This window comes from Helicoverpa armigera, chromosome 16 (genome assembly GCF_030705265.1).
Source record: "Helicoverpa armigera isolate CAAS_96S chromosome 16, ASM3070526v1, whole genome shotgun sequence".
NCBI classification, from domain to species: domain Eukaryota; kingdom Metazoa; phylum Arthropoda; class Insecta; order Lepidoptera; family Noctuidae; genus Helicoverpa; species Helicoverpa armigera.
The window spans coordinates 3,666,884-3,689,940 of record NC_087135.1 but is presented as its reverse complement, the minus strand read 5'-3'; the positions used below and the strand labels follow the sequence as shown (position 1 = coordinate 3,689,940).

General features: G+C 38.0%; 2 protein-coding genes across 12 annotated transcripts in view; both read right to left on the bottom strand.

The window, feature by feature from the left end:
• Positions 1-2,551: 2,551 nt before the first annotated feature.
• On the bottom strand, positions 2,552-7,244 carry LOC110384532 (brachyurin). The gene is made up of 7 exons (XM_021345842.3): positions 7,031-7,244; positions 6,357-6,488; positions 4,607-4,760; positions 3,891-3,989; positions 3,354-3,490; positions 2,952-3,008; positions 2,552-2,730 (listed from the first exon to the last, which is right to left on the bottom strand). The coding sequence occupies exons 1-7, from the start codon at positions 7,172-7,174 to the stop codon at positions 2,611-2,613; spliced, it is 843 nt and encodes a 280-aa protein (XP_021201517.3). The 5' UTR covers positions 7,175-7,244; the 3' UTR covers positions 2,552-2,610.
• Positions 7,245-7,430: 186 nt separating this feature from the next.
• Positions 7,431-23,057, bottom strand: part of Beta-spec (beta Spectrin) — a 58,518-nt gene continuing 42,891 nt past the window's right edge. For 2 of the 11 annotated variants that reach the window (XM_064038508.1, XM_064038507.1), the window contains 12 exons: positions 22,617-22,811; positions 20,659-20,838; positions 20,043-20,287; positions 19,341-19,564; positions 18,628-18,824; positions 15,850-16,003; positions 13,277-13,414; positions 12,585-12,728; positions 11,785-11,878; positions 11,066-11,245; positions 10,469-10,683; positions 7,431-8,859 (listed from right to left, as the gene is read on the bottom strand). In XM_064038508.1, coding sequence (XP_063894578.1) covers positions 10,476-10,683; positions 11,066-11,245; positions 11,785-11,878; positions 12,585-12,728; positions 13,277-13,414; positions 15,850-16,003; positions 18,628-18,824; positions 19,341-19,564; positions 20,043-20,287; positions 20,659-20,838; positions 22,617-22,811 — 1,959 coding nt within the window. In that variant the 3' untranslated portion in view covers positions 7,431-8,859; positions 10,469-10,475. Of the gene's footprint in view, positions 8,860-10,468; positions 10,684-11,065; positions 11,246-11,784; positions 11,879-12,584; positions 12,729-13,276; positions 13,415-14,890; positions 14,954-15,849; positions 16,004-16,368; positions 17,119-18,627; positions 18,825-19,340; positions 19,565-20,042; positions 20,288-20,658; positions 20,839-22,616; positions 22,812-23,057 lie in introns of all 11 variants that reach the window. The other 9 variants (XM_064038501.1, XM_064038498.1, XM_064038500.1 and 6 more) reach the window with 9 other exon arrangements.

Below are 23,057 nucleotides of genomic sequence, written 5' to 3'. Positions count from 1 at the left end.
TTTATCAGCCTTTCTATCGTCCAATTACTGGGAATAGGCCTCCTCTCATAAAGTTCTGTTTGTGAGATGAGGCATGAAGAGGATTGAATTACATAATTAAAGGGATAAAGTGGCGACAGGCTATGGGAACAGCTACATCCAATTAGACTGGAAGCCGACCCCAACATAGTTGGGAAAAGGGCTCTGAGAATGAGGGAGAAGGGCACGGTCCATATTTATCACATTACTTATGGTATTGATAATATTTTAACATAATGATACAAAATGATGATCAGATCGAACAATTTAATTCTTATAACACAAATAATACACAAACGAACTGATATAAATCGTACGTCACTAATTAATCGTAGATAATGAATTGTTCATCAAAAACATTACAATATGACAATATTTAACTTTAATTTTTGTGCAAGATTGAGAAATAAACTAGTACCCATATAATACGTTTAAAGGTGACATCAGACCATGAAGTATATGCCCAAATGAAACTTAGGTGGGTACCTATAATGTATATCAGGTACAGATACTTAATTTTCTGTTTTTGTTATTAAATTGTATTAAGTTTTTTGAACCTACTTATGATGGAAACTTAGCTGGTACATATTTGTAAAGAAAGAAAGAAAAATGCTTTAAAATAAAAATAACACTAAATAACTATGCCGTTCCGTAAAGGGTACCTATCATAAAAAATAATACTACCGTCACAAATTACTTGTCATACACAGTTGTGAATATCTAGCCTAATGTTAAAAGTGTATATGTTGTGAGTGTGAGTCCAATGTCTAAAAATCTTAAATTAACTTCAGCCAATACATATGGAACACGTTGCCGGATTTTCCGATTGGAAAAACAGCGGCATCGGTCGGTCCGTACAACATTGGAAAATCGCTAATCATCGGGTTAGCCTTTTCCGAACTGTGTTAGGGACGGCTTCCAGTGTAATCGCAAAAACGGTATCCTTCGAAGAATCCGACGGTGTGAAAAGGCTGTACCTAGGTAATCCTTGAATCTCAGTAAGTAGAGTTGTTCAATTACCGACATCTAAAATATTAAAAATCGTTATAAAATTGCCTTTCAACTAAGAACTTGTTTATTTATAATGCTATAATTATTGATAAATCAGAATTTTATACGTGTTGATACGGTTTTATCATAATCCATTTAAAACCTTGACAAATCAGTGCCAAATCTCGTAAGTCAGCAATTACTATTGATAAAACACCTAATATCGTGTGAGTTGTGGTTTATACCTACATACGTGGTAGATAGCGAAATAAACTTTGATAATATGAACAATAATACACATAGTCGCCCGACTACATAGCCTATTTCTTTGATCTGAAGTCTGCAGTATTCGGGTACTCTAAATGCAACTCATTTTTATTTACAAAGATTGAAATTATTAAAACTTCAGTTTCATTATTCTCGAATTCAAATCAGCTTATTTCTCATTGTTCTTTCACCATGAAAAGGCTGGGCTGATAAGAAAAAAAGTTGTAAGACAGTGGCCTAAAATACACTGATTTCATTCTAATAAAAGTTAACTGAAATCCGGTTGTGTACTTTGTTCACAAAGCACATATCATCGTTCTAAAATACAATATTCATCATTCTTTTATTATCTGTCAGTTTTTATCGCCTTTTCATTTATTTATCAAAAGCACTTATTATTTTTAATTAATAAAAATACCCACCTAATGCTGCAATACCTAAAATGTATTCCATTTATCATGTCGGTATTTACATACATATGGTTATTTATTTTTATGCCTAAATGTGAAAGGCAAGAAGTATTTGACAGACCCAAATTTCATAGCTAAGATTTGTTTAATTTTGATATTAATTGGATTCAAACGTGTAGGTACACTCATAGTAGAGGACGATAGAAAACATGCTTTGAACTCGTAACGTACCTGTGCTCAAAGAATGGAACTTCAGAAAAGAACAATAGACAAGACAGATAAATATGTATACCTATAGGTACTTACTTACTTAGATTCATGTAATTTCGGTTAATTCCTCGTAAGCAAGTTGATACAAGCCTAATAACGGATTAACTTTGGGTTTCCCTAATCACAATAAATAAGATATCAATTATTTATAAAATAAATAATGCTGTTTACTTAGTTGATGAATAAGCTAATTGACTTATTTGACAAAGCAAAGGTTGAAAGTCCAACATGAAAAACTTTTAAGTCTCGGGAATCAAAGTCATGCTAAGTGGTTATTCAGGGTGTTACCAATAACATTCGAGTCATCATTTCCTGATTATTTTTGTATAACCTAAATGTTGTAAGATTTCATTTAGATATCAGTGTGCTGAATGAAATGATTGATAGTCTATGAATTCCATTTATGGCAAACGTTTATGGTTCAAAAAATGATAAGGAAATATCAGTGACGGTTTTCATTCATAATTGTGTCTATACTATAGACATTATATACTATCGGGCTGACGATGCATGACGCTGTATCCCATTAAAGTTTTGTAAAGTAGTGTGACTGAAGCTGAAGACTCTTTTGCCAAAGGGTAAATAAAAAAAAAGTATCGGCAACTTGAATATATTTATTTACACGCAAATATAAAAGAAACAAAGAATGATATGTTTAAATAATTTCAATTCCAGTGACTTGGTTGATCCAGTCGAGGTATCTCTGCACCCGGGTGAACACAGAGGGCCGGTTGTCATTGCACCCGTCGGCACTGATGAATGACGTCACGCCCACCTTGCAACAAAACAAAGAAATCAGATGACGTTTTAGTAAGTTTTTTTTTTCAAATGTGTTATCTAAAATCTGTTTTTTTTTTTTGCAAAAAACGGAAACTTCTTTTTATTTAGAAATAGAGATTGTCCAGACAGGATAAATCATTGTGTCAGGAACATCGGAGATTTGAAACAAATACAACGAACATCATAATGGATTTTGTATTACGTCGGAATACTTACCAAAATATCCGTTTCGGTTGCGTTGTAAAATATCGTCATAGGACCTCCATTGTCACCCTGTAACATGCATAGCTTTTTAGATAGATAAATGTTTACGCATCCTTTTTCGTGGCGACTGAATCCAATCATACATTAAGAAGTTTCTGTCGCCTTTGGGTGTTTTTTTTGGCCATCTCCAAACAGTCGGAAAACACCTACATGGAGCTTTTTAAAGTTATTCGTACACCGAATAATTTTAAATTCTAGATGACTTTTACTATAAGTAAATATCTATCCTTTGCAAAAGATGGCGCTCTAAAACGGGTGAAATTCATTTGAAAGGTCGATTTCTTCTTACGATTCTTTGGAAAAGTGAACCTGAGCGGGCCAAGGCCATTTCTTCTTGATCGATTGTGTCCTTACCTTACACGTGCCTGCACTTCCATAGAAGGTACACACAGTGGTGTCCGGGAGCTGGTTGAAATAGTAGCCGTTGCAGAAATTATCTGTTACCACCGTCATGAACTTCTGCCGAAGTGTGGGTGATACGAAGTTCACCCCTGAAAATATTTGTTTATAGTACTTTAATGAATCTAGCAAAGAGGAAGATTTGGTTTAAATAACGATACCTACTGCTCTATGACAGTATTTATATATTCTTAGCCGGTATTGTCCCACTGCTGGGCAAAGGCCTCGACATTTTGTCTCCACACCTCTCGATCTTTTGAGTCTTCCCACCTATCAGGGTGGTAGGCATCCAGGTCGTCCCGTCATCTCTTCCGGGGCCTACCCCGCCTTCGATGGCCATCTTGACATAAATGCTTTAGTTTTTTTTTTTCTTTATCAGCAAATGGCAAATTAGGCAGTACAGGTTTTTGCAGTAAGGGTTTTCTAGACATAGACCTAGTTGAAATAAATTATACTTTTATTAAAAATATTAAACGTGTGGTAAGCACAAACCTTGTGCTGCAATGCCCCACCCTGAGATGGTAGCTCCGGCGCCCGCGAAGTTGAATAATGAAATGTTGCGGTACGGCAGCTGGATCGTATTTATCATGTCTGGAAATGTGAACAGTCATTTATTATTTTAGTAGGTACCTAAATGAGGTAAAAAATTATATATAGTACCTACACATATGGCCTGTCGGAATGGCTTGCATTGTATCCATCGGCACCGAAATTCAAGTTCCTTTAAATGTGATGATTTATTAAGACAATTCTTACTATAATCGTGAGTCACTCTTTCCTCCTTATTATTATAATGACGGAGACATACTCCTGATATAACTCTTAACATGAATCGATTTGGCGTGTATGGTGGTTTCATACAGGCTTTAATAATTATTTATTTTCTTACACTTACAATAGATTCAATGACGTCAGTATATACGTAGTGTAGGTTAGGTACCTAGCTTGTGCTTCATAAGAAACAGATGTTTCCTAAGTCAAACAGGCATTTATTGTTTTCTCCGTAACTCAGTGAGAAGCTGTACCTTGGGGCCTATGCACACCACGTTTTTTTAACGCGCCGTCGACGCGCGTTTTAGCGATACAGACGCGATACGCACGCTAGTCAGGACTGCTTTGCAGGATAAAAACGCGTTTTGGGGAACGCGTTTTAAAAAACGTGGTGTGCATAGGCCCTTACTTTCACCCTGAAATTCAAATGTTCTCACCAGAAAGTTGCACAACATTAGCGAGCCTTAGCAGTGCGATGTCATTGGAGAACGAGTTAGGGTTGTACTCGGGGTGTATCACTAATTCCGCCACGTTCACGATGCGTCGCCCGTTCTCGTAGCGATCGTATAGAGAATGCGCGCCAAGAATCGCCTGCAACCAGAAGCTGTAAATAGTTTGAGAGGAAATAGACGATGATTTTATAAAAGCTTTTGCCTACGTGGGCGGCAATAGCTCCTTTTAAAAAGGCTGCTGTCTATCTATACTAATTCGGACTATGTATATGTTATGGACCATGTGATTAATTCGGGCATTATAAATAATGCCCGAGCATTATGAATAATGTCTAGCTTTATCGGGCCAAGTGATTAATAACTATCTTAACTTCATTATTTTTCACATTGTACGGGCATTATTATATTGCTACATGACAGTTGGGCAATTTGATAATAAAGCTATGTATATTTTATGCGGTGCGAGGGTGGCAGTTGTTCTAATAAATAAATCCTGTTACTTGCTACATATTTCATGATTATTGTTTTAAATTATATTATGTTCTAATTTAATGGGAAATTATAAGTCTAGCCACAACATTATTAATTGGACAATTGTCATCTAATTTACTAACTCGGCCTCGTTTTTCTTGATCTCATTTTTCTTGGCTCGTTTTTTTTTATGGTAGAATTTAATTTGGATTCAAAACATTGTATTAAAAATTGAACTTAGTGACGAAAACGAATCGCTGCAAAACCGACTCCACGTAGTCTTGTCTGCCCTACCCCTAGAGTGCAATTCAAAACCGTGTAGGCGCGGAGGGGCGAGGCGGCCTGCGAGCTGAGGCGCAGGTAGTTGAAGCGCTCGGCGCCACGGCTGAGGCTGGCCGGCTGTGCCGGCCAGCAAGCCGAAGCTGCGGTGGTGAGCGTGACAACCATCTGCGACGATAAGCTCGCATGGGACCGCCGGAGCCCCGCAGCGCCGGAGCCGTGACAGAAGCCATGCTTGCTGCATGTTGCATGCTTACTTCCATGCTGGGTCAATTGATATGGGATGTGTTATATTTTTAACGTACTGAGTAAAAAAAATTAGAAGCTAAATAAATATATTTTATGATGTCATTTAAGGCAGAAGTCCTTCATAATTAATCCAAATCATGGGGCTGATTATTTAAGTGGTTTAATATTTAGTTTATTTTAAGTTAAATGTCAATAACAATAAAAAAAAATGAAATTAAATATGTTTGTATTACTTTGCCCAAAAGGTCACGGGCAATATGCATAGTGCCCGGTCAATTTGATTATTTGAATAATTATTATCAAACTGCACTCTCATATTGGGCATTTTTCATAATGACCGGGCATTATGTATACTGCCCAATTTATCACTTGGTCCATAACATATACATTATTCTTCTTCGTTAATATTTTTCAATGATTAGGATGCTTGCAAATTTTTCAATGATAAATATCATAAGTAAACCAACATAAGTACCTCTAAGTGTTAGGACCAATACTTATACTGATGTCTTTACTTTCTATTATACAAGATCGCTCTCAAGAGATGTATTTATACAAGGGGTTGTATTTTTCAGGTGTTTTTCTCAAGGTAGTCAGATAAGACATAGGTGCCGACTTCATCTCGTTTGTAAGTGTTGCTTTCAACCTTTTTGCAAAATCAACATCATTTATGAGTTTGTATCTTACAAATTTTGTAAATCAACATCATTTATACCTTACAGTGACCCATTAATACCTGTACATGGTTGACTTCCTCGCCATCATGGAAGCAGCAATGTGCCGCAGTCACCACCCACTCCTGGCTGATGAGAGCGCCCCCGCAGAAGCCGAGCTCGCCTGTCGTGCCCACGCGAGAGTACAGGGCCACCTACAGTATATGCAGACTTGCTAAGAGTTCAACAATTCGACCCTTTGGATATATACCTACTTGTCAAAGTAGTTCAGGTACGTGTATCAAACAGGTTTTTTTTACTACAATATTAGTGCAAAATAATATTGCAATAATATTATAACGAATTGTCCGATTTCAATGCGGTTTTCAGCGATGGGTGGTTTTAAAGATGATAAAAATCATTGTTTGGAAACGAATGTACCAAATAAATGTATTATGCATTGTGTGTGTTTTAGATAAGTTGTTTTGAGGAATATACCGAACTAAGTATCCCAATCAGTTATTGTTGTCATGACATGAATTTTATACAATTTGCAATAATCACTATGTTTTGTCAATGAAGAGATGGTTGCATATGCATGAGAAAAGTACTACATAATGCAAGCAAGCCTCGATTTATTGTCTCGCGGAATTAACACTAAATATTTTTCCTAACATTTAAATAGATATATTTTTCTAACATCAACTCGAAAATATGTGTTCATTTTTTGCTGACGGTCAAAGTCTGACAGTTTTACCTGAAAAGGCCTACTATTCTGCTCTGAGATCTCTCCGCCCACAATCCTGGCTGTGCTCTTGGAACATAGGTCACCATCACACTTGTTACCACTTACACTCAACGCCAAGAGAGGCAATACACTTATAAACACAGCCAACATCATTATTTCACAGAACAAAATACGACACTATGATTCTTGGTACATGAACGTGAGAAAATATATCTCTTGAATGACGAATTTGGAGTACTAGGGAAGAATTTGACAGGTGATATCAATATCTTGATAACAGATATGATAACAGTCATTTTTCTCACCTCGTCTCACCTCTTAGAATGCATGTGTATAAAATTGTGGTAATATTATTTTCAGGATCTGATAATTAAAATTTGGGGGTGATTATAATAAAAGAAAACCCAGATTCTTTGAAAACATCATTTATTTTATATTCTCATCAATAAAGTTCTTTAAAATAAAATAAGTATAAACATAGGTTTACGAAACATGCAGTGATCAATGTGGCAGTAGTTCGACGACACAACGGACATCTTGCGAACACCACCACACTCGCCAAATATACAATAACCATAACACGAATAGAACTAAAAATGTGTGTACGTAATATTATGAAATGTGAAATTTAGTTATAATTACTTATAAAAATTAATTATTATTTGTGAAATTGGCAGTAAAAATAATCATTACAAAATTAATGTTCATAATAGAAATACGTCATTTCATAGAAGCACTTATGAGGCGATCAAGCATACTTACAACTTGGATTACTATATGACGACTGGTCGCCGACGCCCGCTCTCTACGCAGTACCGAGTTACCGACTATACTATCATCTACTCGCCCCTCGCTAACAACGACAATCTAAGGAAATCTGATAATATTTACTTTAAATGCGGCATTTGTAAGCGGACAGCGGCGACCAACAGTCGAAGAGAAGACACTTTATAATGGAAATTAAATCTAATACAATTTATGTACGTAGCTTACGTTACATTATGTCGAATTGCTCCAAACGTAGCAAAGCTGTCGATACAATTAGTAAAACATCAATCCACTGGGAAATCGTCTATTGAATGTAAATGCGGTTACAATCCTCCGTCGTCTAGCTAAGTTAAACATTATCAAATGCGATAGTCAAATTCCGTCGATTGGTATTACATTGGTCATAGATTAACTCTTTAATTATTTAAATTTGAATCATTAGTAAATCGCACGACATACATTTCTAGTTCAACTGAATTTACATTACACTAGCTCCATTTTCAATATAAATAATTAAAATATATATATTCTCAATCTGAATTTAAACACTAAAATCATCTATGTATAAATAGCGACGCATTTAGAATTTTATAATAATAATATGTATTTTATTTAATCATAATCGTTTCATATCATAACAATTACACTTTCGAGGGGTGGGATCGTACATACCTGGATAAAATCTACTATAATATCTTCAATCTTCGATACGAATATCGAACAATAAATACGGTTTACGAGGGCGAACGATCGAACACTCAGATACCGAACAGTCTCAAATAACGTTTCGTACGCAACAAAAAAATAATATTAATAATAATAACATGGACCGTATCGACGGTCGATAGTGCCGCGAGTCGACAATATTTCGTCATTAGCAAAGCTTACAGCTGCAAGCGTCGTGAGAAATGCGCGGCGGCCGTCGGCACCGCGTGCCTCACGTGCGCCACGCGTGCGCCACACGCGAGCGACGCGTCGGCCGCGCGTCGCGCACTGCACGCGGCGCGAGGCCGCCCCGCAGCGTAATGAGGAAACTGGCGCCCGCACCCACACGCTCCTCAACTGTTTAGCTGTGGACATAACACACGTTACTCAATTACTTTATACATTTACTTCAATTATCTGACAGTCACACAACAAAGAAAAATCTTTAGAAACCCAGAAAGCATTACAGTGGTTTCACACCAGCGGATAATCCAGTCAGTTTTACAAAACACCGCCAGTGTGAAACCGCGTTTAAGATCAGCAATTCAATACTGTATTTTTACAATAGCTTTGATTAAAATAGCGCAAAGTTAGTCATTGATGACATGAAGCGGGTGTCAGTTATATCGTTCGCGAAATGAAATGGAATAATAATTGTTAGTGTTTATGCGTTTGTGTCAGTCAACATGGCAGGTAAGAGAATAAGTGTTACCATGTCAATATTTTAGATTCAACAATATATCGTTAATTATGTCTTATTAACACCCCCTATTACCCCATCCTCAAAACAAAATGAACATCATTATCGAGTGATAGTTTTTATACTGAAAATTACAGACGAGACACAAAATTCCAGATTCACCAAAAAGTTTTAATTGAACAATGAAAAAATTCCATGGACCACAATAAAGTAGTAAATTAATAAGTGATCTATCGATGTTGTTAGACATAGAATGGTGGTATCTGAGACCATTTTCCCCAAAACTTTTTAACTAAAACCCTATATACCCGCATGCAAGTCATCTAAGGTGCATATATGAAGGCGACAACATTAAATGCCACTCTTCTGGACGCCATGCCCACCCTAGTTGAGAAAAAATTACGATTTAGAAGTTCCATGGAAGATTTCGAACAAGAATATTGCAAAGAAGATGTAGTGTGTATTATTTTCCCTGGTCTGAACAGTAAACTTTCTTTACGACAGTAAATTGGTTGTTTGATTTTTAAGGGTTGGTCTGAGCCTAACTTGGAAATTAGATAACGAGTGTAGGCCAATAAAATAGTCTTCAGTCTGTACTTATTTCATTTGTTTGAAGCAGTTGCAAAGAGGAAAAGTGGCCTCAGGACATTGAGGATAGCATGGCAGAGTAGCTGTAGAGATTTTTTTTGCCTCAAGACATTCAAATCTATCTCGGCGGAATACAATATAAATTCAAATGTTTTTACTGACATCATGCTATTGAAAAAGATTTCAACAGCATGACGTCCATGCAAATCATAGGTGGCGTAAATGCTATACTGTCAATCTCTAATTAGAGATATAGATTATAGATAAGTTATAGAAAAGAGATCAGTGTAGTTCTGCTATCCCCGGTGTCCATAGGTCATTAATACGAAGCGAAGGCAAGAGACAGTGTCCCTGTAACCCACGGAGTAAGGAAAGACGAGCGGAGATGTCATAATTCAAGTACTTCAGGCGCTTTCTTGTAGATCAAATTTCTACGGTAGGCATGACCAAAACGATCGAACGAGTTATGAGTGAACTAACGTTATTTGAAATATCTATCAAAGATTTTTGGTAGTACAAAAATTGATCAGGTCCAAAGAAGGCATATAAGGGCGAAAACAATAACGTTCCTCGTGCCCCGCTCACCAACATTTTGGCACGTGACTTTGTAAGGCGATTACCCGTTATGGCACCTCCGCTAGTTTAGTCCTCCGTGCTATAACCGGATTAGTGTATGTGGTACACACGTGCACGCTACGGGGCGTATAGCTGAGAGAGGAGGGTGACTGACTTTTTCTTGAGCGTGAAGAAGGAGCGGCGCTTGGGCTCGGTGTTGGCGGGCGCGGGCAGCGTGTGCGAGCGCGGGGCGGGCGCCGCGGCCCGCGCGCGCAGCCCGTCCAGCCACCACGCCATCTCCGCCTCGTCGTGCGCCTGCAGCAGGAACTCCGCGCCGCTGCTCAGTCTGCGGGAACACGTCAACCAGGTCAGTTAACAAGTCATCATACAAGGTCATTTAGGAAAAGGGCAACATTTCTTCGACTTAGGCGTTCTTTACAAAAATACTTAGAGTTAGTTTTATTAACACAATACTTTATAAGGTTACATAAAGTAAAATTAATCACTTTTCAAAGAATAGTACAAAGTCTCCATCCTTCCTTTTTGAAAAGAAGTTATGCACCACAAAATGTGACTCTGACATTGTAACTAACGATCTTTTACCAACTTTCAAGAAGGCTTTTTTTTTGGCATATTAAATAGTATTTTATATCTTAACAATTACATATTTACAATTTTATATATTTCTTTCTTTAATATTTTTAAATTCCAATATTAGTTGGACATACCTGAGACGGAAAACGTGCTTCTTCTTAGTGTAGTTGGCGGCCACTTCGACGACGGCGCCGTTGAGGTCGAGAGGCGCTTCGCCGCGCCAGTGCGCGTCGGGCGCCGCCTTGTATGCCTTCTGGTCCTTGTAGAACGACATGCGCCCGTCCTTCGCCACCACATACACTTTGTCCCATGATCTGTGAACGCAAACATTTCACCATTGATTAAATCTATACTAATATTATAAAGCTGAAGAGTTTGTTTGTTTGTACGCGCTAATCTCAGGAACAACTGGTCCGATTTGAAAATTTATTTCAGTGTTAGATAGCCCATTTATCGAGGAAGGCTATAGGCTACTTTTTATCCCGGTACGGGAAGTAGTTCCCACGGGATGCGGGTGAAACCGCTGGCAGAAGCTAGTTCGATATATGAACAATTTATACTTATACCAAAGTTCAATGACAACAATGTTCAATGAACTTGGAAATTCGAAGAAAAAAGTTGTTTTATGTAAACTGAGGTTTATGTCATCGATGAATTTGGGCCTGATATAAATATTAGTTTATTCATATTTTTTTTTACAGTCCGTCAATTGACGATGTAATCTTTGGAAGCCGTGAATTTAATTATTTACAGGCAAAACATTTTGTAATAAGTGTGGGGTAAAGTTAAATTGGGTGTAAAATAGCTCTTGTAAAAATTGTTGCAGTTAGATAAATTGGGTAACGTTATTTACCTGTTGGATGCTCGTTTGGCGGCGGACTCCCACTCGTGTTTGCGCACCAACGTCCCCTCTACGCCTTCGTCTTCACTCGCGGGACTAGCGCCCTCTGTACACAAGAACAACTTCGTACACTCGTTCAACACAACATATATTATGCCAACAGATCAGCTCACTTTATATCGAGACCTTTTAACTATAAGATATTTTTTTTTTATTATATGACGTGGAATAAAAAGTGAACTCATCCTAAAGGCGCGACTTAAAATCTAACATCTAATATTGCTCCTAAAAATTTCGTTGTTCTAAAAAGTGATAGGTTTGATACACAGGCGTCATGTCCGAACAATTTAGAATAAAAGCCACGAATATATAGTGGTTTCATTGCGTATATTGGAGAGTAAAATAAAACATGCGCGTCACAATCACAGCAGCACAAACAAAGCTCTTCGCGAAAACACATCGTAAGGCAAAAAGGGATGGACGGTCGTGGACGGACTTAACGAAAACTAATCAGTTTTGATAATAGGATTTTCCTAACAATTTAGGTAATTTTTACTATGACCATGATAATCTAAATGTCAAGGGGCATTCGTTATGAGCGATTAAGGGGAATTCAAAGATTGCTTTTTACCTATTAAACTATTACAGTAATAAATCCTTTGTCTTATATCACCTCTACTTGCTACACCCTTTTTCATGAACCACGCTAAGGATTATGACCTATGCCTTAATAAACTGAATCGACTATCGATATTTGTATCTCAATTAAAGGAGCGCAGAGTCCGTCCATCACCGTCCCCTACCACGGATACCTTCGTCGTCGCTATGATGAGTTCCGGACAGCAGTTTCTTCGCCGTGCGCCATCGGAAACTCCTGAAGGGCGACTTGCTTCGTGACCGCGACTTCACCTTACCGGAACTAGACGGCGTGGCCGGCGTCGAGCTCGTGCCGGGAGCTGTCCACGCCAGACAGGGACGGGTGGGTACCGGGGATAGTGCAACGTTACGAACAAGGGCCGTGACAGGGATTCATCGGGTAGGGCATTACATTTTACCGCAACAAAGGATCGCAAATTCAGGTGATCGGGACGAGGAAGAAACAAAAAAAAACAAAAATAATTCAAAGCAACATAAAAACAAAATTGCGACGCAGCAAAAACAAAAGCTTTTCATGCTTAAATTGTAAAAGTTCGTATTCTCTAAACCTGACACAGAGTAGTAGGTAAATAACAAAAACACAGATGTTATCATGCAGTCCAAGGTACACATACACTGTACAATACATGTTAAGGTACCATATCGCCATTACATAACAGCGGGTTAAGAGTTTCATTTACATTCACGGGCATGATTCAAATTTCATTTCAGGTAAGAAAGAACTTAGGACTTCTTTTATAACTAAGGACTTTTGATATTGTAACGACATAACTGTGAAACAAATGATAATGAAATTGAAACCATGCCGCATTGATATTAAAGTCTATGTTAAGTCTACGATACTCACTGGACAGGCGTGCAGGTTTGGCGGGCGTCTGTTTAGACGTGGAGGGTCGGGGCGGGGAGTCGGGCTCGGTGGCGGGAGCCGCGGCCGGGGCGGGGGACGAGGCGGGGGACGCCTCGCGCAACTCTGCATGCGTTACATCTACGTGCCAGTTACGTCTACACACTACGTGCTCACATGCTTACGTTACGTATCACTACATGCTACATTACTACAATTCCGTACACGTTAATAATTTTAAATTGCACTTTGAGAAGCAATATTGCTTGTATACATAAAGACGTGTACGCAATTGTATATAAATATAGACATACATGCTACACATACGAGTTACCTATATTACTTCTACTTTCCAAGTATTACTTATTAATAAAGGATAGTCGACATTCCGGTTAACATACCCTGCCTAATTTCCCTGGGTTTCAATTTATTTTCTTTTGTTTTATGATGAGAAAGCATTAGGTTCTCCCTTTTAAGCTATTAATGGTAAACCATAGCCCCGTGTTAGTGATAAAAAGTGATGACTATTAAAAAGACTAGTGTACATATGTACAGATTAAAGTTGTATATACTTACTTGATATATTTATTTATAAATATAAGCTATAGACAAAGCGGATGCATAATATATAGAAGCAAGACAGTGAAGCTAGTAAGTTTACAGTGTTATACCTACCTTGGTTGGAGTCAGCTCCGTTTGTACAAGAATACAGAAAGCAACGGACACGACTTAAAGATATATAATAATAATAATACATTTCTGGCGTAAATTGTATGAGGTAGCTTCTCTACTAGCGGGTGTTATTGTAATCTTCATCTGAATTCCTCATTTTTAATACACATCAAGTAATTTAGAAAACATACCTTTATACCAATTAACCAGATTTTTATAGAAGATGAAAACAACACCACATTAGTAGGGATACTAAATGAAATGACAAGTCCTCATTAAATGAAACAGAGATAGTACAGAACAGACATGGGGACAAGAGTATCAAACCATCACCGTGATTAGCTGTATGACGTCACAATAATAGTATAAAATATATATACGATACCATCAAAATGTAGACAAAAATATGTTACATATTCTAGAAATATGACCATGAACGAAGATCAAAAATATCGGGGTATAAAACAATATTTAAAATATGTGCCTTCCACATAGTCAAATGCGTGTATTTCCTATTAAAAAGGTTTTAAACCCCGACTGATGGTTGAGATGATCAATGATAACAGTAGTTTAAATGATGAACTGACAGAAAGAAAACCATCACCATAAAACGAGACTGTGTAATGTGAAGAATAAAATTGAAAATCGTGCAATAAAAAGAAAACTGTGCTTAAACCCCAACTACGGTTTACGTAAAAATAACCTACAAAAATTAAACCTATTACGAAAGAAAATACCTTAATAAGTACATAATAAAAAAAAGCTTTCAAGCTAATAAAATTAATCACAGTTAATGAACTAACGTCCCAAGTGGTTCTAAGTATTCGAGCGCAGTGTAACCCGACAGAACTGCAGAGTACACCCATTTGAAACTACCGTAGAAGCACATGCCAAGAGCCGGGTATAGTTTAACAACGGTAGGTTTATAATAAGCGCTCTTGTTACCTGGCTGGGAATGCGGTCGCTCTTGGGCCTTCTCAGCCGCTTTAGTGGATGTTCTCCTTACGACTACGCGTGTGCATGTGTGGACAACACATCGGTAAGTAACGGCCCAGTGACACACGCGGTATTCCATCGACTAACTGAACCGGACTTATCCAACTCACTTCTTATTTAAACTTCAGTTTGAAGCGGTTTTGTTAGTCGACTGAATAAGCGATCAAAAAGGGCATAAAGAAATTCACACGTCAAGCGGCAAGCATTGCCGTAAGCCTTCGTTGGCTGTAGTGCGAAATGTGCTTAATCTCTTTATACTTAAAATCAATAGTCCTACACTTTATGTTGAACAGTAATTCTCATCATAATGACTATTTGTAAGTGATATTGCAATATGCAAGCAGCATTCACCGTTATGGTGAAAGTTAGTGGAAATTTCAAATATCGTATCATACTGAACAGTTTACGTTATGATTGGACAGTGCTAGAAGAAGACATTACACATGCGTGCTTACATTGCAATCTGTGAGACGAAGTGATGCTATCTTTTATAGAAATTAATGTTCTTTTTTGTGTTTCTGACTTGGCAGTCATTTATAGTCGAAACTTGGAAATAAAGGCCGACTACTATTTAGAATATTTTGTAACTTAGCTTATGAATTTATCATCATATTCATTATTAAAATTAAACCAATCAGCAAAATCGTCTCTGAACAAGAATTGAAGTATAAAATCCCGATCAAAACCAAAAGTACAACATCACTTTAAACTAACACATACAAAGAAAAAATATTTGACCGTAAAAAGAACATTTTGATCGGCATTCTACACTTGTAATTTTGTATGTTCTCATTGACAAAGATCAAGTCTATCCTCCAATACGATGGCCAAGTTCACCGGCATCAAACAAATTGTCGGTGCCAATAGGCCTGACTACGTAATAGCTACGTAGTTGATCTGCAACTGACCTTGAGGTTGTTGTTCCTGCGGCGTCTGCGCGCGGTCGACGGCGTCCTGCGCGGCGGCGGCGGCGGCCGCGGCCTCGGCGGCTTCTCTCTCGCGCTGCTCGCGTTCTGCGGCCTCCGCGGCTTCCTGCCTTCGCTTCCTCTCCTTCACTTCGAACTGCACAACGAGCGATAGAATCAGTATACGTAACAAAGTTATGGCAGTGTATGTATTTAGTTGTTTAGTGCTGGGCTTTAGTAAGTGTGTAGCAAAAGGTTTTCTTTAGCGTTCTTTTGTTTTTTTTTTTATTGTGGCTATCTTTGAAACTTAGTATATCTTGAATTAAAACTGGCTTAAGGGAATAATTTAAGTTAAAACATGAGGTAGGTAGAAACAATGCAAAAGTTTGATGTTCTTTTGACTCCTATGCGCACTAAAGAAAATCATGCAAAACGTATGTCATGCAGAAGTCATGCGGAAACATAGGATTCATGCGATCAGCGCTCAAGCGTAAGTACATGCAATACCAACACCAAACTTACACTATCCAAGTAGTTATAGTACCATGCACCGTCAGGGAACAACAGATTACGGGTCTGGGATAGTAGGAGTAAGGACGAACTCAGTGGTATACTCTTAACTTCTTTCCCGAGGTCGTTAATAGCTTTCGAACTACTCGTCAAGCCAGGCAGAGACAACACCGCGACCTCACCCTTTATATCCGACTCAGGTTTAACCTTCTTCGACCACTTCCTAATAAACCGCTTCAAACTAGATTTTGAGGAACTATTACTTTTATGTCGCAGCAAAGAGACGTTCGGATATACGTTAAGATATGATAGACGTTCCCACAATATTAAGTCTACGCAAGCCAAGTATTCGTTAGCTTTCTCCACTTGGTCGGGGAACTCGAAAAAAACGGAACTATATATTTCGGGTGACGTTGGCGACATAAGAGGAGAATTGGGCACACTGTCCTCAGATATTGTTGATAGACTATTGTGATTATTGGCCATAGTCACCGACCAGAGATAGGAATCGTTTTTCCTTTGGTTGTTAGCGTAATTAATGTTTAACACTCGAGCTTTAATTTTATCGGGAATGTTAAATTTGTTGCTATCTGTTATGATTTCTTCGACTATCTGGCTGACGGGTCGTTCGTTTTTCTTTATTTGGATAGTTAGGGGGTCGTGTGAGCGGGCAGTGGGTGGGGGTTCGTAGGTAAAGTCGGATTCGTCACATTTATCCCAAGGCTGTGCACTAGGCCACATGGAAGATTCACGTTGTTCAAGCTAGTAGTGGATGAGAAAAAATAAATTAGAAATAAAGTGCAAAAAAGATTGAAATAAAAAAGGAGTGCAAAATATACAAACACCAAAGTCATAAAGTCGTGCATTTAACAGGTGACAATTACATTGATCAAAATATATTAGTTTGATATCGAATTATGATCCAAACATGTTTGTACAATAGGGTATTTTAGTCTAGATGAGAAAAAATTAAAAGTGTATTCCAATGATTGTTTAGAGGAAAAGCAATCGGGAAATGTTAGTTTCACTTCGTAAGGTACATAAATATATTTTTTATTGCAGTTTAAAGTTTTTAGGTTTTTTTATCTGTCTTTGAACACTACGAAATGTCGCCGCCATGCTAATGACGTCATTACGGTAGTAAACAACTTTTAACCAAGTGTTTCTCATATTTATATTGGTGTTTTTACACTAGTGTTCTCACATTTAGAAACAACACACCAACGATACGGAGCATAATTACTCATTATTAAAATTTTCAATACATATCAAAATATGTATTACTGACAGCTGTAGTTTGTTTACTAACGTAATGACGTCATGACCAAAAAACAATCATGGCGTCCGTTGTGTGCCGCGTTTTCGCGAAATACGCGCGAAATTTGAAATTTTGATAAAACAATTAATTTATATTCGTACATAACGTGAGAAAAAAAAAATTAATTTTTTAGAGATATATTAAGACTAAAGAATTTATTTAAGATATATTTCAAAAATGCATGTAATACCCTATTCTAATAATTGTACAAACATGTGCACTTTGTTGACCAGTTGAAACGTGCAAGCACTAAAAATAAACAAAGCGAACTTGTGAGAAAAAACAATACATTTTTGATCAATATAAAGTGTAGAAAAAGTTACAAAGAGTGCATTTTTTAATTCCACAACCTTTGCCTGAAAATATTAATGTAGAGTTTGCAAAAACAAGTATACCAAACCACTAAAATTAAAGTCACACTAAGTAAAATGCTTACAAACAACAAAAACACCGGCATGCCCCAAGCTGTCAAGTGGGTAGAGTTCAAACTTAATGGCGGCTCGGTGCACAGATACCATTTTTAGATATCATCGAGCGACTGAGATGTGAGAGATATGAGTCATATGGCCCATATGATATGGACGTACATGTACTCGGAAATTAGCTGCGAGCCGCCATTAACTATGGCGAGAACACGGAGAAAGGAAAGATGAGCGGAGATGCCATAATACAGGTAGGTCAGGCGCCTTCTTCTAGGTCAAATTCGTACTGAGAGCATGACCAAAACGAGTGCACATACGAGGCGATTTTCCGTTATGGCACCTCCACTAGTCATTTTGTTCTCCGAGAACTATATAAATCTACTTGTATAGTAATACATAGTAGTTATATATTTATAGTAATATGTAGTAGTAATATATATAATACATAAGAGTATGGAAGGAGAAAACATGCTGCACCGACCCCAAATAAAATTAGGATAAGGGCAGGATGATGATGATATTAATACATACGGTAGTGAGCCTCTGTAGTGCAGAGAATCGGTCTTCTTGTGCGGCGGCGGATTTCTCGAAGGCTTCGTGCTTCTTTATAAGTGACTCCACTTCGTCGATGGTGTGACCGAGTTCCTGAGACATGAGGTACGGCTCCTGGGCTATCAGCCACGCTTCGGCGACCGCCGCGTCGCGGGCGAACTGGTACACCTCCAGAACTGTGGTCATTGAAGTGGGGATGAGTAAATCGATTTGGATTTATCGATACTTTTGTTCGAAAATGTAATCGATATCTTTTAGATAACCAAGTTTTCATTTCTGCCAATAATTCATTATTCATCACCTAACGAGATTAACGACATATCATATACAGATGTTGTAATATGAAACATAGCTCACAACCCGGAAATGAATGAAACATAATTTATATCCATCCTCCGATGGATATCCCAGCAGTTATTATTTGTTTTTTAATTAACTGAACAAGAAATAATTTCTTTGTGTCTAAATAATCTTCTTTATTTCGTTTTCTTTTTTTGTATTATAAACTAGCTTCAACCCGCGGTTTCACCCGCATCTCTAGATAACTGTTCCCGTCCCAAGATAACAAAACTCACTCTCTTCAGACCTTCTCCCGGATCTAAGCTACCTCTCCACTACGCGTGACGGTGACCAAAGGATATAAGGATTCATTTTTATATATAAAGATTGGTATAAAAAAACAATATACTCACTGAGCTGCAGATTCTCCCAGCGTTCTTCCCAGCGGCGTAACAAGGCATTGCGCTGGTTGGTCAGCTGAAGTAGTTTCTCCTTGATGTCGGCGGACGCGTAGTGCTGTCGGGCTAACAACTCGCGACCCAGAGAGATGCACGCTGAGAAATTATCTTCGCGAGTATCGATCTCGGCTTTGAGAGACTGGTGGTTGTTCATTAGCAGTTCTACGCCGCTGACGTCACTGGGAAACGATATAAGATGTTTAATAGGGGTCTTGTAAGAAGATTTATGAATATGATGAAATATTTTTTTCAAATGCTGCATGTGTTCGTTAAAATGAACAGTATCGTTAAATATATTTTACTTGATTTGGGGGCAAGAAGTACGAAGTTAGCACATTATTGAAGTTAATAAAAAATCTGTCTGTCGCCAAAAGCTAGCCAGGAATCGTTTACCAGATTTAAATCGACGGTTCTTCAGACATATTCAACCTTCAAATTCAACATCTTACCTTGTTTTAGAAAGACGAAAGTTTGTACGATTGTTACTTTTTTAATAAAAAAATCACCATATTAATTTTGATGAAACTTGGCAATATCTAAATGTAATTTATATATCAGAATTACATAAAGGCTACATATACGCTACTTTTGATTCAAGTCGCCTCGGTAAGCGGTCGAAACCGCTGGCAGAAGCAAATGCAACTTTTTTTAACTAACCGTGGCTTCTCTCCAGTATTCATCTGCCTGACCACATCATCCATCCACAAGGTGAGAGTCCTGACTTGGTTGAGGAACCGGTAGAGATGGTCCGCGTCCTCCAACTTGGCGGTGCGGGCGGCGCAGGCGGCGGACAGCGCGGCCCAGGCGCCGCGGACTTCCTCCTCGCGCCGCGTGATCTCCGCGGCCTTCTCGCCCGCGTACATCGCGCCCAGGCGGCCACATTCGCTGCGGATGGCTTCCACCTAGATATTGGGAGTCATATTTTAGAGTATTTGGGTGGGATAGGCACGTGGAAATTCTAGTCTAGCAAAAATATTGACAACTGGATGCTGGATACTCTTAGGTATGATGAAAATCAAAAATCGTTTATTCAAACTTAGCTTCCAAACAGCACTTTTCGAACGTTATAAAAATGAAGGCAGCCCAATGCATTTTCAAAATCACAAAATGCATTTTCAAAATAACAACAAAAATATAGCGTCCTCAATTTTTTTCTTCCATTCTGTGACATCACAAGAGTAAAATTTTCTCAATACATTACCTTTAAGCATTTTTTTTACCTATAAAAAAACGTATGTAAGTTCAACATATATATAATATTCAGTAAGTATACCTGCTGGTGCAGAGTGCTGAGGTCCTGCATGAAGTTGTGGTGCTTGCGCTGCAGGGCGCCGACGCTGATGGCGTCGCGGCCGAGCTCGTCGCTGACGCCGCGAGCCTTCTCGTTCACGCGCTGCAGCGTGTCCTTGCAGTCGTGGAAGTACTTGTGCAGCTCGCGGGATGCCGCCAACATCTATACCAAAAATTATATTGAGAGGATTGTCAGAATAATTAAGAGGAACTTTAACCATCTCAGACGAGGAGGTCAAAAATCAGTCAGCCAGATATAATCAGATATGCAAAAAGGCCAATTATAGTTAAAGCTTCTTTAAATCTATTGATGACTCTGTCAACACGATGAAAAGTATTAGCAATACATTTAAAGATGCTTTAATTTTAATGGACCTTTGTGCAAACTCTATTCACATGATGATGATAAAATCCTTTTATAAGATCTAGACACACGGCAGTGTGTCCGCCAAGTTCGAGCAAAAAAAGCGACACACCAGCCGTGGGTTATATTACACGAACCATTTCGGGCCAAATTCGACCCCCCTGTAACTCAAAATCTATTTTATTTACGCATATCAAATTTCTAGTATCTGTTGAGATCCCCTCACTTATCTAAAATACAAAATTTCATTAATATACCTATTGTAGGTCTTGAGATATTGACGTCAGAAAATCGCTATTTTTACTATACACTCACTGACTGACTGACTGACTGACTGACTGACTGACTGACTCACTCATCAAAAACCTAGACCACTTCCAATGGTCGTATTGACTTGAAATTTGGCACGGAGGTAGGTCTTTATGTCAAGGTAAAGGAAAAAAATCTGAAAATGGCCAAGTGTGAGTCGGTTTCAAAATAATGAAGGTGTTTTATACCCGGTGTAAATTTATACCCCTAAGGAACTAAAACGAACTTTTATCTATATTTATATAATATATAATATATTTTCGAATGGTCATATCGATCTGAAATTCGTTACAAAGGTTTGTATTTAGTCAAAGTAAAGTAAAAATCTGAAAACGGCCAAGTGTGAATCACTTTCGAAAATAACGAATGTGTAACTTTGATCCACGAACTTAATATATGATAACATGTCATGTCAGTCAGTTGGTAAATCTAGTCCATTTAGTTAATCTAGTTCATTTCTTTGTAAGAAACATTGTGCATATTAAAAAATTTGAAAGATAGTATAAATTAGACATTTCTTTACTAACTTCATCATAAGAAAAAAATAAAATAAACAACCTTACAAAAATAAATGAAATCCCACCCAAAACAAAAATGTGAAAGACTGCCAAGTTCGATAATATGGGAATGCTTCGCCTATAAAAGAAGTGAGATCTGAATAAGTACCAAGTTCCATACACATACCTCAGTTAAAAATAGTTACTTTTTAATGATGTTACTTGGCAAGTTTTAATAGAAAATTAAATACTTGATTCATTGCGTTTAGTAGGTTTATAACAAGGTGTGTGAAAACTTGCCAAGTAGCATCATTAAAAAGTAACTATTTTTAACTGAGGTATGTGTATGGAACTTGGTACTTATTCAGATCTCACTTCTTTTATAGGCGATGCATTCCCATATTATCGAACTTGGCAGTCTTTCACATTTTTGTTTTGGGTGGGTAGAGAATCTTGGTACCAAGTTATTTGGCATTAAGAGGGTAAGTAATCAATCGATTGTATCCGATTAGACTGAAAATCTACCCTACATAGACAAATGTTAACTACATAAACAAGTCTTTAATATTTGTGTCTTTATATCTAACAATAATCTAGATTATTCTAGATGTATGTACACCCTAAACTGCCCGTTTTCAATGTACTCTTCAGATAAACTCCATCCAAAGGTTGTTTGGACGGACTGCTCTTTGTGTGTTGTGATTTCCTGTTTTGTCAATTTTCTTGGTGTACAATGAAAAATAATCTATTTATTTGTTTATCGTTATTTACCTGTGTCCTGGTCTCGATGAGCTCGAGCAGGTCCTGCCAGGTCTCCTTGAGCCCCTCCTTCCACTGCGCGATGGTGGCGTTGTCGGAGTGGCCCATGGCGATCATCTGGTCGGCGATGCGCTCGGCCGTGGCCACGCGCTCCGAGCCCACCGCCTGCGTCTCGCGGGCGAACTCCTTGAAACGCTCCCAGAGCAGCTGCGATACAAATTATGACATGTTGGTGTTACGTTCGGCAAGATTTTCAAGGCGCATTAAATTGATGATTGATTATTTTATTATTACCTATTTGCAAGGAATGATGGGTATTGACAGCTTATCTTGTTACGGATTACCTTTACGGCAGTTCTCAATATTCTATCCATCTAATGATCGGCTTCCTACAGACAGGAATTTTACATTACGTACCTGAATGGGGTAATGTCTAAATTCTATCTCTAGTAA

Bases quoted from the DNA above. Each gene is read 5' to 3' on its own strand.
- LOC110384532 (XM_021345842.3), bottom strand. From the start codon at position 7,174: ATGATGTTGGCTGTGTTTATAAGTGTATTGCCTCTCTTGGCGTTGAGT. The intron at 6,489-7,030 runs GTAAAACTGTCA...CATATACTGTAG, and splicing joins AGAATAGTAGGCCTTTTCAG to GTGGCCCTGTACTCTCGCGT. The intron at 2,731-2,951 runs GTAAGTATTCCG...TTTTGTTGCAAG, and splicing joins CAACCGAAACGGATATTTTG to GTGGGCGTGACGTCATTCAT.